The sequence below is a fragment of the Triturus cristatus genome, chromosome 8 (genome assembly GCF_964204655.1).
Source record: "Triturus cristatus chromosome 8, aTriCri1.1, whole genome shotgun sequence".
NCBI classification, from domain to species: domain Eukaryota; kingdom Metazoa; phylum Chordata; class Amphibia; order Caudata; family Salamandridae; genus Triturus; species Triturus cristatus.
Window position 1 is genome coordinate 240,052,657 of NC_140591.1, and position 15,946 is coordinate 240,068,602.

Genomic DNA, 15,946 nt, shown 5'->3' on the forward strand with positions numbered 1-15,946 from the left:
ATCCAAGCACACCTTTCTAGCTGCAAAATTGTACGTTTAAGATAGAAAACTAGGAAAAAAAGCTAACAGAACCATAGAATAATAGGCAGCAAAATCAGTAAGGTGTAAAGTAATATAGAACGAGTTTATCAGAGTGATAAATGTACTTTATTCAGATGAGCCTAAACCTGGCTAATTCCAGTACCACTCCTGAAGCTGTTTAGTCTTCCACCTAAGTGCTGGGAACCCCCATGGGCAGCTACGTGCTATATAACACTGCAATAATGATAATACTTGACATGTTTGTCTGCGAAGGCATTAAATATAAAAAAAATATTCAATATCGAAAATAAAAAGAATATTAGGAATTTCCTTACCCTTTACTTGGGAGGTGCATGGAATCGATGTGAACATTTAGACCTAATAAAGCAGTAAAAATCTGCCAATAGAGAGCATCAGTGCACCATGAATATATACGGGAGACCTCAGCCCAAGGATTTGCAGAAGCTGGAAAAGCTGTGATGACATCAGTTCACTGATGCACACTCATTCTCTGCCGATATTGCATGCTTTCTAAGTTGTGTACATCACATCTCAGGCGTCTTTAGGTTTTGGTATCCAGTAATGATGTCCACTAGTACCAGAAATTGGAGGGGTGATCCTCACTAGAAAACCAGTTCACATATGGCCAGCACTCACCAGCCGGTTGGTCACAGACTAATTTGGGACTTTAGTAAATATGGAAGCCAACAAATACTATGATTAACTAAACCTCTATAACAGAATTGTTGAGGGAATGTTCATACACTTAGAAGCTTGTTTACGATGTTTGCAACGTCAGATGCCAGCACAAAAGATTAGTTTTCATCCTGCTTTGAGAATGGACAGGGCAGTAGAACCTGTATCCAGATAACCGCCAATCTTTCATGTACCTGGGATGTTAGGATCAAATTCAAGCTTATGATAATGTACTATTGTCAGAAATAGGTCTATTAATATTTTGTGTGGCTCCCCCTACCAACCCAATAAAGTCACTCTGGTTTGGTCTGAACAGAATTCTGAGAGGATGTCTGCACACCCACGTTGTTATGGCACAAGCAACAGGTAATCTCTAGATAGGTGTGTGCTAAGTCAAGCAGTACCAACAATTCTAAAGTAGAGAGCACAACACAATAAGCTTTCCAAACTAATGGAGAAACATAGAGAACATTTTAAAGAGCAAAAAGGCAAAAATCCTTAAAATAGGTCTAGGGAAGCCACAAATATGAAGTTAAAATGTTATAGGGCAAAACTCACCAAGAAAAAGTAAAGCACCAATCAAAAGTCACTATTCGTTGTTGACCAGAATGAAGGTACAATTTTTGGTTGATGGCAATTGCGGGAGAGGTTGTATAAACCAATTGGGTCATCCCACTCAAAATTCACCAATCAAAAGTGACTAGTCATGGTTGACCGGAATGTAGGTATAATTTTCAGATGATGGCAAATGATGGAGAGGTTGGGTCGTCCGACTCAAAGTTTTACCTTCTGACTTATTACTTTTTATGTAGTTGAAATTTTCCTGCCGACCAAATTTTCAGACTCTGACCGCATGGATCCCACGAAGTTGAATACATGGTTGTAGAACTCATGATGGAACTATTTATTTTGGGTGCCGAAATCTCTGAGCAGGACAATCCAGAATTTCATAGCCGGCAAGAACACTTCAGAGGTCAGATAGATTTGCCACCCCAGTCCATAGTGTTACCATTGGATTTAATCACTTTTTGAAAGTCGCAAGGCTGAATGCCAAAGCCGGGCAGGACCTTATGAAGCCACAATAGTCCCAACGTTTTTAAAGTTCTGTTCCTGTTGGTCCGTCCTGAAGCCTCCAGCTCATCAGGACGGGCTCCTAGTTACCAGGTCTTTTTCCAGTCAGGTCTCCTTCATGCCCTGAAGGGTCAGCTGGACATTCTTGGGGATCAGACATCTTTCTGATTTTTTGTGTCCCTGAAGCAGGAAAAGCGGAGGCTAACCACTTGACCCTTGGAAAGCAATTCTAGTTCCTCTGTGTCAGTGGGAGTTAGGAGTCCTAAAGTCCTTGTGTGAGACCTCTTCTTCCAGCAATGCTGCCTTCTGCAGGTGGAATCTTGCCATGTTCCAGAATGTTCTGAGAAGGTGATGGTGGAGGTATCTTATTTATCCTGTGCACTAGCCAGTCAATGGTGTAATCCTACTTTCAGATCCCTGTTATTTTCTCACAGAGCTTTTGCAGAAATTTCTCTTTGCCCTATTGTAAAGTTATCCCATAGTCCCTGTTTCAAGGTGATGAAACCCAGCTGCCAACAGCCAGGCCTGACTTCATGTTCTAAGCCACTCTCTTAATTAGATGAACACTCCCTCCACTTCACAGAAGCATCACTGGTTTTGCCTTCTACTCTGACCAGAGCCTGCCTGCCTGGGAAATTCCTGGGAACGAATAGGAAAATATAGACTTGGCATCTCAAAGTCAGGAGAGGTAGTGCTGCAACTGCCCTTTGTTCTGTCAACTTTTCCTATCCACTACCAGATAGACAATCCCTGCTAAGTAGCCAGCAGTTAATACCCATTTGCTCTTGTGATGATTAGAGTCAGGCCATTGTCCTCACAGCCAGGATCCAAGCCAAGGATGCATATTCCAGCTCTGAAGGTGTTATTGGTGGCTGAACTGGTGTAAACCAGATTTGTCTCAGGCAGCCAAAGGTAAATCTTTATAAATTATCAAAAATCTGATTTCAACATTAAATCAGACTTTAAAAACTAAGCAGGAAAAAACTTTGAAATGTTTTCTAGCCTTTTCTTAAGTGGAGATGGGAGATCAATATTTTAATCCCATCTAAGGTTAATCAGCAAAATGTTTACAAGACTACACAGTGAATTAGCTATTGGCTTTTATGTTACCGAGGGCACACAAACTCTAATATGTAGCCACTTTTTATATATCAGCACCCTACCTAGTGTGCTCATAACACACTCTCTCTGGTGATTTATACATACATAAAAATAGGCTTTTTCTACATGGCAAAATCAATTTTACCTGCCATGTGTCACTGCAGTGCATACTTCAGTCCATCCAGAGCACAGTGACACTCCTGGCAGACATATGTTTGCCATCTATCTGGGTGGTGTAAATATATAGTTCTGCACACATATGACATTTAACTTTTCCTGTTATAGGTGAACTTTAGACACTATTTACAACAGACTTATAGGGAGTGAAGTACACAAGTAGGGACTCCAATATACAGCACATGTTTCACAGGGAAAGCATAAGCATTTTACTACTATTTAGCTTTGGTAAAGCATTGAAGGAGTTCATGGAACTCTATACGTATGTATAAGAAGGTAAATAAAATTAAGTATTTAAATATTATCCATTGTTGATGACAAGAGAATGAATCACTTTGCTGTGGATAAGCTCAAATTGCCTTACCCATTGGGGCAAAGGTAAAGAGCATTTTTCTGATTCACATTAAACTTGCAGTGTTCTCTAGGGGAATACAGGAACAAATTCACTGGAGGAATTGCCAGGAAGCGCCGTCCAGTAATGTGGGCCTTTCAAATAAAGTGTCATTTAGAGGTAAAAATGCATCACCCCTGAGAGTCCTTTATTTCCAGCTTGACGGGAAACGAAAACAAGAATCTTCATTCTTCCATGATTCCTTTTTGTCAGGCAACTGCAGGAAATACACTTGACAAACTAAAAGGAATCAGCAGGTCAGAATAATTTGTTGAGTTGATCATCCTTTTGTCTTGCTTTCAGTATCCTAAACAATTGCTTCTGTCGGAAAATCCTGGATTTCACGCTTACAGGGGACAACAGTGCTTCTGTGGTAGGATGCAATTTGCCCATTGCATGCCAGGCTGTGAGATGGTTTTCAGAATTGTCTTGGTTGGTGATTCTAGTTTAAATTGAGTTGCAGGAGTTTGGGTGCAGAGCATTCAAATAAGATTGTCGGATGTCATTTCTTCTCTCCAAAGTCACCTCACTAGAATATATAGCTTTTAATGCTTTATTTTTTAAACATGTATGGTACAACACAATGTGTTGACCATTTCAGCATTCACAATATACATCTGACATAGCATAATATAATAGAATTCACATTTTGCTATTAGAGAAAAATGGCTTCATCACCTGATACCACCTTCTGTCCCTCCGTTAATGAGCTATTCGCATTTGTACTAAACCCCTACCCCCCGCAAGCTGGTGATGGCGATTCAGTTTGTTCGTTAGTCCTCTCTTTCATCATCCACACCTCAGCAAGGTAATTTCTCAGTGAACCCCATCTATCTCTCGGATATGACCCCCTTGACAGTAGCGGGCAATATACCTCTGAGTTCACACTACAGGATGCCAAATCTGTGAGTGATTTGTCAACTGCATGGGGGTGCTCTCCTTTCACATGAAATGGCTACGCTTCTTTTACCTACCAGCAGGGCTAAACAACAAACTTACTACTGTGTTTGGGTCTCATTTAAACAAATCCCAGGAGTTCACGAGGGCCTCCAGCTGCAGTGTCAGCTGCACAATATCATTCAGTATTTGAAACAATCTGTTCCAATAATCAGCACAGTTCCTCGCCAGGTGTACAAAGTCTGCAGCAGGCTATTACATCTTTCCCATGCTCACTATCTCTCCCACCGCATCTGTGTAGTTTGGCTGGAGTATAGTAGCCTTGATGGAGAAAGTTATAATTTAGAAGTTTGCGCCTTCTGTTCATGGAGACTTTCTTAGTGTGTCAACAGCAGACTTCCGATAGTGTATCTGTTATTTGTATACCCAAAGCCTCAGACCAGTTGTTCCTGGAGTGGTGTCCCACCCTTGGCATATCTCTCAGTGTTGCAGTGTACATTACTGTAATCGTTTTGCTGCTCAATGAGCCACTTGCAGCAAGGTTCAATAGTCTTCAATCTGCCAGTACCCGTGGGTATGCAGGGAATGCCTTCCTCATTGCCCTGCAAAGTCTCATGTAAATGAATATCACCAGCAGCGCAGAGTGGACATTTTGAAAATATTTTTTCAAGGTGAATCTCTTCTCCACATACAAGTTTCCCAGTGAGAGGAGGTGTCTATATCATAAGTTGTGCATCACCAGGGGTTCACTACTGATAGGCAATCTGGGATTGTGTATCAATTTTATCTGCTAGGAGTATATGATGACTACACCAGTGATTTGAGGTAGCCATTCCCATGCCCACACTGTGCAATGCACTACCTGGATACAAGGCTTTGGCTTAGTTGGGGTTTCATAATGACATTAGTGAGCTTATGAGGGTTTGCCAAGCCCAATTCTAAGTCTCCGTGTGGTGCTTATCTATGGTTATGGAACCCGTGTGTGGCAAATTGTTTCTATTCTATTTAGTGGTATATCCCCAAATGCAGTACAGCAAACCCACCTTGATCATATGGTTTTTGCAATAATTTGAGTAACTCATAGTTGCTTACCCATACATGTGAGTTTAATTAAAGAAGGCTATAGGCTGTCAAAGAATCCTCGGGTCAGGAGTATTGGAACATTTCGAAACAAGTAAAGGAGTTTTAGAAGTATTATCATTTTTATAAGTGCAACATGACCTGCCATAGATATGGGTAATTTAATCCATTTCTCAACATTGGTTTCAATTAATGTGCCATAGTTCTCTCATAGTATTACTATCTGGTCTCTATGGACCAGTTTCCCAAGGTAGCAGATGGGGTCGTCTTGCCATTGCAAAGGATATAGCAGTTGTGACATACTCATTATGTCCGTGAGCGCAGGTGAGTCCCGACCCTTGACCAAAGTCAGCAATTTCTGTAAGGATGGGGTTGTAATTATAATCTGGGTCTCACACAAGGAGTAGTAGATGTCAGTACTCTACATATCCCAATTGAAAATCTCAGTTGCTGGGTGTTTTGCACAGTATACTAACCAGAGGCTCTAATGCTAGGGCAAAACATTTCAGGAGCAGGGAGCATACCTGCCTGGTCCTTCGCTATATCGTGATTGGGTCGGAAATAAATCATTCACATGTACTCATGCCACTGGACTAGTATAGAGTAGGTTTATCCACTTATACTCTCCACTTCCTAGTCTCATTCTACTCAGCTCAGCTCTCAGGAATGGCCATTCTATGGAGTCAAATGTCTTGGCTGCATCAAAAAATACAGTCACTCCCCTTTGTTCTGGCTCAGTTTGATTGACAACTATGAAAAAGGGTAGTGATAATTGGCTGTAGATCACCGTGGTATGAACCCTGATTTTTCTGGTAGGACCAAACCATGCAGCAAGCATACCAGTCTGTCAAAATTCTTGCCAAGATCTTATATTCACCTTATAGAACTCGTCGGGCAATCCATCACTGCCTGGTGCTTCACCTTTTGTGAGATCCTTAATAGTGCAAGTTATATTCTCTGTCATGATTGGGGAGCACAGTAGGTTTCGCACCGCCATTCCCAGCCACGCTAGAGTGATCTGCTCCAGGTACTCTGCAATACCCTCCTCATCCGTTTGATGCGTGGTGGTATATTGTGTCCAATATGTGAATTCGGCAAGGATGTCTACAGAATGGAACTTCTCCTCACCTCTCACGGTTGTTATCATGGCAACGTAGTCTGCGGCCCATTTCGGTCTGATCAGTCTAGCAAGTGTATCGCCATATCTTTCACTCTCGCAGTACATCCAAACAGTTTCATATTTCCCCAAGTATTTAATCTTTCTATCCGTTTCATCTTGAAACTCATGCAGCTTCATTTGGATCTGCCTGAGTGTTTCGGATTCATGTTTCACTTGCCTTAGCAGGTTTCTAGCTGTTTCAGCTTACATTCTACAGGATTAAGACTGCCTTTAATCAATTTTAAAATACAATTTCCCTTCAATATACACTCCCCTCATATTACAGCTTTAAAGTCCTCTCACACAGTTCCACATCCTTGCACCAAGTTTCTGTTTGAGTCAAAGTATGTCACTATGACATGTTTTATTTTTTCTCTAAAGATCATATCTAGGAGCATGGTAGGTTGCAGGTGCCACATTCGTTGTTTACTGTCTGCTCCGGCAGGTGTAGTATCACGGGTGAGTGGTGAGACAGGGTTTGGGGCATATCTATAACATCATGTACCCATCCTAGTAGGTCTTTGGTCCATCCAGAAATCCAGCCTCAAGGCCGAGCCATGGACTGCTGAATATTATGTATATTCCCATTTGGTGCGGGCACTTGTTCTCCAAAATATCAACTAGCTCATGATTCTGCATTATATCTATCAATGTAGTTTGGGCGCCCATATGTTGCAGAGACACAGTATTTGAGCTGACTAAGGTGTAGTGCAGTGTTAGGTTGAAATCCCCCCCCCCACACACAGTTATGGTTATGGCTGAAGGCGAAAACATCATGCCATTATCATGCTATAGAAATTTGGGTCATCGTGATTGGGTCCATAGGTTGACTATGCTAAAAAACCCTTGTTGCAGTACACCCTGAACTATCAGGTATCGCCCCTCTGGGTCAGCCACCACTTGAAGGGGCAGAAGTGCTGACCTCGTCTGATAAGTGTGGCAACCACTCTGGAGTAAGTTACAATATCAAAACTAACAAAGGTGACGGACTTAAATGGTAGCACTTCACTTCTAATATGCTGCTGCCTTATCTGGCTGTTAGTGCACAAAATCTCCAGCACCATTCACCTAGTGATGCCTCAGAAGGGAAATTCTGACACACAATTTACATTAAATGGAGGTGCACTGAACATAGAAAAGAAGTCCAAAAGTGTTTTCTTTTTTTCTTTGTTTAATATTTATTTCAGATAGATAGATACACAACCACAGCCAACGCGTTTCGTTCCTTAAAGATACAATTTCTTAACGGAACTTCTTCAGGGCTGCAATAAGAATAGAAAAATATATATATAATACAATCATTAAAACTGACGGACGTACACATGTGTTTACAAGCATTAAAAACAATTTTTGTGTCTATTTTTTGTTTTAAGATCATTCCAGTTGTACAAAAATAGAATTGATATTTACAAAAAATACCCTAAGATTATATACATTTTACTTCATTCTTATACACGTCTACCTACACTATATAAACACCGATTTTACAAAAATTTATAGTGAAATAATGAAAAAAGAGAACTCTGATCCACCAATAAAGTATTTCAAAATTGCCTAATTACAGTTTTTATGAGTTCCAGACAATCTAACGCTTTAAGTCTATTTAACCAAAGCTAAAACTCATGATGTACAGGCCATCATCTTACCTCAAAGTGACAGCAAGTTAAATGCAGGCTTTAGATTGCAAAAAATGAAGAATGACGAATGAGCAGTATATCCCACTTGATAATGGAACTATCCAGAGATCAGAAGATATTCTAAAAGAAATTATGTGACAAGGAGACCAAATTAGAACAATCTGAACTGATTATTATGATGTTTAAGAAGTGGAAGGGAAACAAGGGATGAATATAATCATGTGTCTCACCAAATTGGTCGTAAAGGGTCTAACTTAAGATAAAGAACCAGTAGTTGAAATTTAAAATATTAGGATCCATTTGAATGATGATTGACAAAGATTCTTATTGAGAATCTGAAACAAGATGAAAAAATATTCGGTCACTTTTGATTAAAAGAGATAAAGATACATTACGTCCAAACAATATCTTCTAAGTGCATAACAGACTCCACAGTATTTAACTTTATTTTCAAAAGGAGAATTTGAAAGGTTTCTAATTCAAGAAGACCTCAAAAAATAACAATCTGCTAGTGTGTTTAGCCACATGTTGGCTTTTCAGAGGTAGTAGGTCGGTTTCTTGTAGTAGTAGGGCACAACCTGGTGTATTTTTCTGGGGTTGTTTAGGCCCCTAACGTTCCCTGTCATGCACTTCCCGAGAGGGGGGTCTGCTCTCAGTCTCTCTAGTAGTGGTGGCATGCATTTAAGACGAGTCCTGTGTATAGCTGTGTAAACCATGCAGTGGTCAGTCATGTAACTGTGCAGCTGTTTTAATTAGTTAACTCTCCATCCGTCCCCCCTTCCCTGGCGATTCCTGTTGGATCAGTGATATATTCCCCCAGCCCCCACCCTCCGTCTTGGCAGGTCAGGGAGTGCACCGCATATTTCTGAACATTTAGCACATTGTGATGTGATAAGAAAATAGGTTGCTGATCTCGGAGATCTGTATTCTCCTTTTCACAATTTTCAGGCATTACAGGCTCTCAGCAGTGCCCAAAGGCCGTGCAGGCCTCAATTGGCAAGCAATTTGACTGTTAAATGCAAGTATTCACTCCACTCTCATCGCCACCAGGGGGAGAGGCTGTGTGGGCCTTATTCCTTACTTGAGTGTGTGGGGGGTGAATCATCACCAGCCGTCCCCGTTGCCCATCCACAGCGTTGTTGCTCCAGACCCAGCGCACCACAACCACCGAAATCAAGGTGCGGGATGGGCAGCCTGGGTGACATACATACCTTCCTTCAGCGTTCCCCAGCTCTGCAAACACATACAGGCACAGCAGAGGCTGCCAGGTGGGAGATTGTGAAATTAAGCCCCATACTTGCAGTCTAAATGGTAGGGCAAGATGCAGGCATGTAAGTAATAGCGGTTACTCAGCTACGTTGCAGCCATCTTCCTCGGCATTCCTAACCACGCCCACTCACTGGAATAGCTGAATAATCTTTATTAGACTCCATATCCAATGCCAGCTGTTTACTGCTTTATGCAACACTGCTGTAGTTGTATGAAACTCAAACCTCATTTTTGTGCATATCTTACTGTCAATGGCCAGCAGAAGGCTCCGAGTTGGTCATTCATCTGCAGTGTGGAGTACACAGGAATTCACTTAGTATATTTAGAAAATTATAATCCTAGGGTATTGCTGATATCAAGTAAAAGTGTTTACTTTCTATTCTTTACTTTAACTTTATTCCTAGAAGATAAAATCAAAAATAACTCTGTTGTAGATTTAACCTGGTTATGTGGTAAGTAATCTAGTTATATCTGCTACAACAAACATGTGCCTTCAATGCTAATGTAGTAAGTAAAATTTAGGAGTACCCACCAAGTCATCTCTCTATAAAAGCTGAGTAAATTGTGGACCTAACATTAGTAAAAAGGTGCTACTTTTCACGAACTAAGTGACATGAACATGTGAAAACAGAGATCCTACTATGTATTGTGTTCATTTGCATGTTTTATTAAACTAATGGCATCCTTCATAATGCTTCCTACATCATTCCCCTTTTCTCGTCTACCTTTTCTTTTTGTCACTGATCCCTGTGAAGTTAATTATGTTTGCATTGGTCTAATATAAACCATTGTAAAGAACACCTGCCAACCATTGTGAAGATGCAACACAGACAATCTGCATTTTTGAGTGAAATTATTTGTTTTTAATTGTTCTTCGGTGCTAAAAATGATTGTGATAGTAATATATATCATTATATTCATAGATAATGTTTAGGCAAGAAGGCCAAAGTGACAGCAAGGTTATTGAAACACCTAAAACATCTGCAGTCGTACTTCTTCCTGATGTTGGTGTCTATATCATCGAAGTGCGAGCCTTTAGTGAAGGAGGAGATGGAACAGCCAGTTCTGAAATACGAGTGCTATCACTGTCAGGTATTTAAGATTTACGTTACTAAAATAAAATAATGTGAGTATCCAAATTTCTAATGGATCTGCATAGTTAGGTATTAGATCTAGCCTGTAGCTGAGTGGTGCACAAGTTCTGATCCTAGCTGCCCGGTACCTTGAAAACCCCAGAAGTGACTTACACCTACACGTGCTTGACTTAACACTCAGCTCCCCTATTGCTCCCCCATTCAGGTGACCATGATGAAAAAACCTTCCTATGCATCCAGGTCTAGACAGTGACCCAAATGCCATAGTAGACCTAGAGAGGAGCTCCAAAGTTCAAGGCTCTTGTTCATTGTAATATCGACCGCAGTGATGCTTAAAGGCAGATATGCGCTTGAGTTGTTTGGTACTTCTAAACTGCATACAAAATCTCACCAGTGGGCTGTTTGGCAGTGTTGTATTGGTCCTTAGACTTAATCCCCATCTCCTCTACCCCTCTTTTGATCAACCACTTGAAGGGTATCAATACAGCAGAACAATATAGAGCTCGTTTCTAGCTTGGGAGTACTTATCCCAGGTGGCCCTACAGGCCTATTGGAATTTACTGAGGCGTCCTTCTCATCTTGCTTTGAAATACTTCTGTATTCATCATGAGTCTCCCACATAAACTAGGAGTGTTGACATGTAGGTGGATAACAGGACCCGAGTAAGTAACATGTTATTAAATAATAGGCTTTGGGGTTTCAAGGGTTCTTCAAAACAGTTAAAGAAAAAGATCAAACTATTTCCAATGTTACTGTGGTGGCCTAAACGTTTTTAACGCAGAGGGAACATAGGCGTTCAAGTGGCAAACATTTCATCTACTCTAAGGTCATGAGCCATGTTGTGTGCATGATGGTGCCAAGGAGTTGCAGTGTATGTGTATTGTTGTAGGGCGATGAGTGAGCATTGCTTGGCCTGGATGTGTCTTGAAGTGGGAAATGCTCAGCCAGTCATATGGCTTCAGGCTGTGTTGTGACCAAAATGGTACAAAGAGCTGGGTCTAATATGTATTGTATTTGTATGAGGATGGGTGATTCAAGCTTGATATCGACATTCTTTCTAGGTACAAATGCTCAACCAGCTATATGTCTTTTAGTGGTGATGTGAACTGATGGGCCAGGTATTGGACCCAGACATACTGTTGATGCGATGGTGATGTTTTGCTCAAAACAGTCAGCTGGATGTAGTGATCTCCTGTGAGAGCAAAGCATACAGATAGGCAAATGAAAACTTTCCAGAAAGAGATGCATCAAACTCACATCAGCTATTTTGTTATGCTCCAGATATTAGTAGCCTTTGACTAAATGCTTAGATTGCTGGTGGTTGCTTTTCATTTGATTGTGATTCATTCAAGGCAAGGAACCCCAGCAGATATCACCAGCCTATCGGACTGAGGTGTCCACCCACTCTGGTCATTCTCCACCTGGAAATGGTGTGGCACCTCCATTCTGTGTAATACAAAACTTTGGTCTCAGCCAGTGTCATGGAATGGAAGGCTATCAAAGGGCTGACAAACAGTCAACATGCAGTGTAGGATTAGGTCTTGGCTCTCTCTAAATCTGACTTGGTCTGGACCAGATTGTAGTAGGATGGAGAGATAATTTTGGGACGCAATGGTAGTCTCTTGACACAGGTACATTCATCCTCAAGCTAAAACAAATTGACATAAATGACAGGTTGCAGCCATTGAGGAAAATGGCAATGCAGATAAATGGCAGAAGGTTTGACAAGGTACACAATGATGTACATCCACTCAGGTGCCTCATTGGACCCCTGCCCCAACCACACCTTCCCCACAGGACTGCAACACATCAGTGCCATGCTTACACCAATTTTAAATATCTCCACCTCTTTGGTAACCTTCTCAGACACTTGGAAACAAGCAGCTATTCTCCCATTGCTGAAGAAACCCTACGTAGAACCACCAATGCTCCCCAATTACTGGTCGATCTCCCTGCTACCATTCCCGGTCAAGGTCTTAAAGAAAATTATCAACAGATGCCTCACCAAATACCTCAATGACCATCAACTTCTCAACACCTCTCAGTTTGCTCTCAAGCCCTACCACAGCACAGAAACCCTCCTCATCGCCTCGTGGATGACATTCACATGACTCTGGTCAGAAGAGATGCGGTGGCCCTCATCCTCCTGGACCTCTCTGCAGCTTTTCACACAGTCTCACACCCCATCCTCATCCAATGGCGACATTACATCAGAATCCAAGGACACACACTCCAAAGGATCTGCTCTTTCCTGACTGTAAGGACCGGCCAGTTAGCCTGGCAGCATACACCAGGGACATCTGTGACCTGTTCTGCAAAGATCCTCCTAGAGCCCGACCCTCTTCATCTCATACATGATCCATCTAGCCAGCATGATCCACTCTCACAACATCAACGTCTTCTCCTATGTTGACGACATTCAACTCTGTTCCTCATGCATACTCGGATCAAGTTTTGCCTGCATTACTGAAATCGCAGACTTAATAAAGACCAATTGTCTAAAGCTTAAACACAGAAATGACCAAAATCTTGCTCTTCTGGAAGAACATTTCACTGTGGAAATCTACCTTGTGGCCAGCGCCCACACCAAGTACCTTGGGATCGTCATGGACCGCAAACTAGACATCACTGCCCAAGTCAATGCTGTCACTGTCTCATGCTTCAATACCCTGAAGGTGCTGAGGAATATTTTCAAATAGCACCCACTCAGCACCTGGAAAACTGTCCCACACACCGTCTTCAAAAGCAAGCTGGACTAAGGAAATCACCTACTTGCTGGGATCAACAACCAACTCAGAAAGCTGCAGACCATTTAGAGCCAGAATCACTCTCAACCTCCCACGGTGCACCCACATAAACACCACAGTTTAGGAGTTCCACTGGCTTCCCATACACAACCTTTACAAGGCACTCCATAACATTGGCCCAACATAACTCAACAATCACATCTGCTTTCACAAACCTTACAGACACCTCCACTCATCTGGACTCTTACTTGCTCACATCCCATGCATACTGAAAAACAGATCCAGTGGTCAAGCCTTCTCCTGCAATGTTTCTAAAGTGTGGAGAGAACTGCTACTACACATAAATAGTCTCCTCCTCACTTCTTGAATTTCACACAAAGCTGAAGACGTACCTTTTTGAGTAGTCCCATCAGGCCCCAGGGTTTGGATAGCTCATACCTGCTTATCTCCAGGATTATCTCCCGGGTGATAGTGTGCACTATAAATCTGCATAATATAGCATAACGTTACAGGATGGGCACGTCCCTCTGCCCCAGCACAACCTCTTTTCACGAGATAACATTTTTCATTCATTTAAATATTGATTACATACTTGGACATATATTAATACGTAATGCTTTATTCACATTTCAAAACACACAAGATGATGGACGGAATGTTGCACATTGGCAAAACATTCACCCCCAGTCACAGATCTGGGTTTAATCCATCGGTATTTTGCTCACCACGCCACCCCAGTTCAGACATGGCCATATGCAAATCAGTCTTGACCCTGTGCCTCATGGGAACAGTCCAGCCCGAACTGCCAAGCCATGTCTTCCCTGGACCGGAATCAAGCATCCTAGGACCGGTTTCGGGGTTTCACCCCTCTTCAGCCAGGATAGTTTGACTCCAGTGGAGTAGTGAGCACGGGACCCACGAATGGGCACACCCTTCCCACATAGGGCGAACAGCAAAACACACAAGATGATGGACGGAATGTTGCACATTGGCAAAACATTCACCCCCAGTCACAGATCTGGGTTTAATCCATCGTTAATTTGCGCCCCACGCCACCCCGGTTCAGACATGGCCGTATGCAAATCAGTCTTGACCCACATTTCTGCCACCTGTTCTCTTACTACCACCTCCCTTGGTATAAGATAATAATTGCAATCTCATAATAGAGTATGCTGGGCCCCACTGAATTTCCATGACCCTTACTCTAGAAGGCATCCTAGAAATTGACAACTTAAGATTGTCAAAAGGGGGCATTTGAATTAGCCTACAAAAATAGAACAGCTAACAACTTAGACCAGTACTTAGCTAGATAGCAAACAGTACCCTTTGTTCTAGTAAGAGAATCATATAAGATTGAAATTAGGAGTGAGTTGGCAATATGTTTCTATCTCTGCTCATCCAAAAACTAATCACTGTCTCATTTGTCTGGTTCCAATATCTTTGCCTCCACAAGAAACTTCTAGAATGGTACCATTGCAGCATCCTGGTCAAAGGTGACCAATTCTGATGAGTATATTGAGTCCACAAATGTTACTAAGTCATCAGTGTCCTCTTTATGCGTGGATCTATCATTGATGGCAGTCAACATTGTTAAAGGTTTCAAAAGACCATACTAGATAGCCCAATTCATAAAGTCTCAAAGCCAGACAAATATTGGAAATTGGCTTACCGGTTGAGAGGGGGGAACCCTACTCAAGCATCAACCACAATTTCTGTCAGGATGAAATCACAAGCAAACCCAAAGTCAACCTGTGCTTAAACATCTAGTAGCTCAGCACAAAAAAGTCAGGCTTAACTTGGAGGCAATGTGTAAAGTATTTATGCAGCACTTCAAACAGTAATAAAGTGAAAATAGACACAAGAAAAATCCCACACCAATTTAGAAAAATAAAGTAAAATGTGGTAAAGTATTTGAGACCAAAATGACAAATGTCCAATCAGTAGAACCAGAGATATACAATTGTAAAGATTTAAGTGAAAATAGTGCCTACAAGCACAAAGCTCCAACTGTGATTGTAAGGTCATGCCAGGACAAAGTCATAAGTTCAAGCCAACCACGATGGAGCACAGGCCGAATATAGAGACCAAGTTTGGCCAGTTAGGCCTGCTGAACAAAGGCTGGATGAGGACAACATAGGTAGAACCACCAGGGGCTGAAAAGTAACAAGTTGCTACGAAGTCACCACCTCGTCCGATACCTATAACGCAGTCCAAAAAAAGATCATAAGTCTTAGCTAAAGTAAGCCGGGGACTCTTTTTCAAAAAAATATTTCAGACTGAAGACACATAAGTAAGTGAGCACTGGGCATTAGAGGATGAAACATGTTGACCAATCACATGTGATGTTGTGGGTAGTTAACACGTCCTAAAAACATCACCACTTCATTTTTAACCTTGCTCCTGTGTACTCCAGCCACAATAAAAATACTTTTTGGGATACAGGAGGTAATTTAGACACCACCAGACCTATCCCACTAGTACTTTCCCTCGAGAGGAGGTGGTCCTCATAAAGGGAAGTGAGTACCCTATTTACGAAACCCAATGATGACGCCACCCAATGATACAGCAGAGTGGTGATTACTTACACCAGCAGTGGCACAGATTGG

At 41.8% G+C, this 15,946-nt stretch overlaps 1 protein-coding gene across 4 annotated transcripts in view; it reads left to right on the top strand.

Annotated features, from left to right (window-relative positions):
* The window catches only part of CNTN5 (contactin 5), a 3,369,946-nt gene that overhangs the window by 3,309,690 nt on the left and 44,310 nt on the right, over window positions 1–15,946 (top strand). For all 4 annotated transcript variants that reach the window (XM_085621430.1, XM_085621433.1, XM_085621431.1 and 1 more), the window contains one exon: window positions 10,423–10,591. In XM_085621430.1, the coding sequence (XP_085477556.1) occupies window positions 10,423–10,591 (169 nt within the window). The remainder of the gene's footprint in view (window positions 1–10,422; window positions 10,592–15,946) is intronic.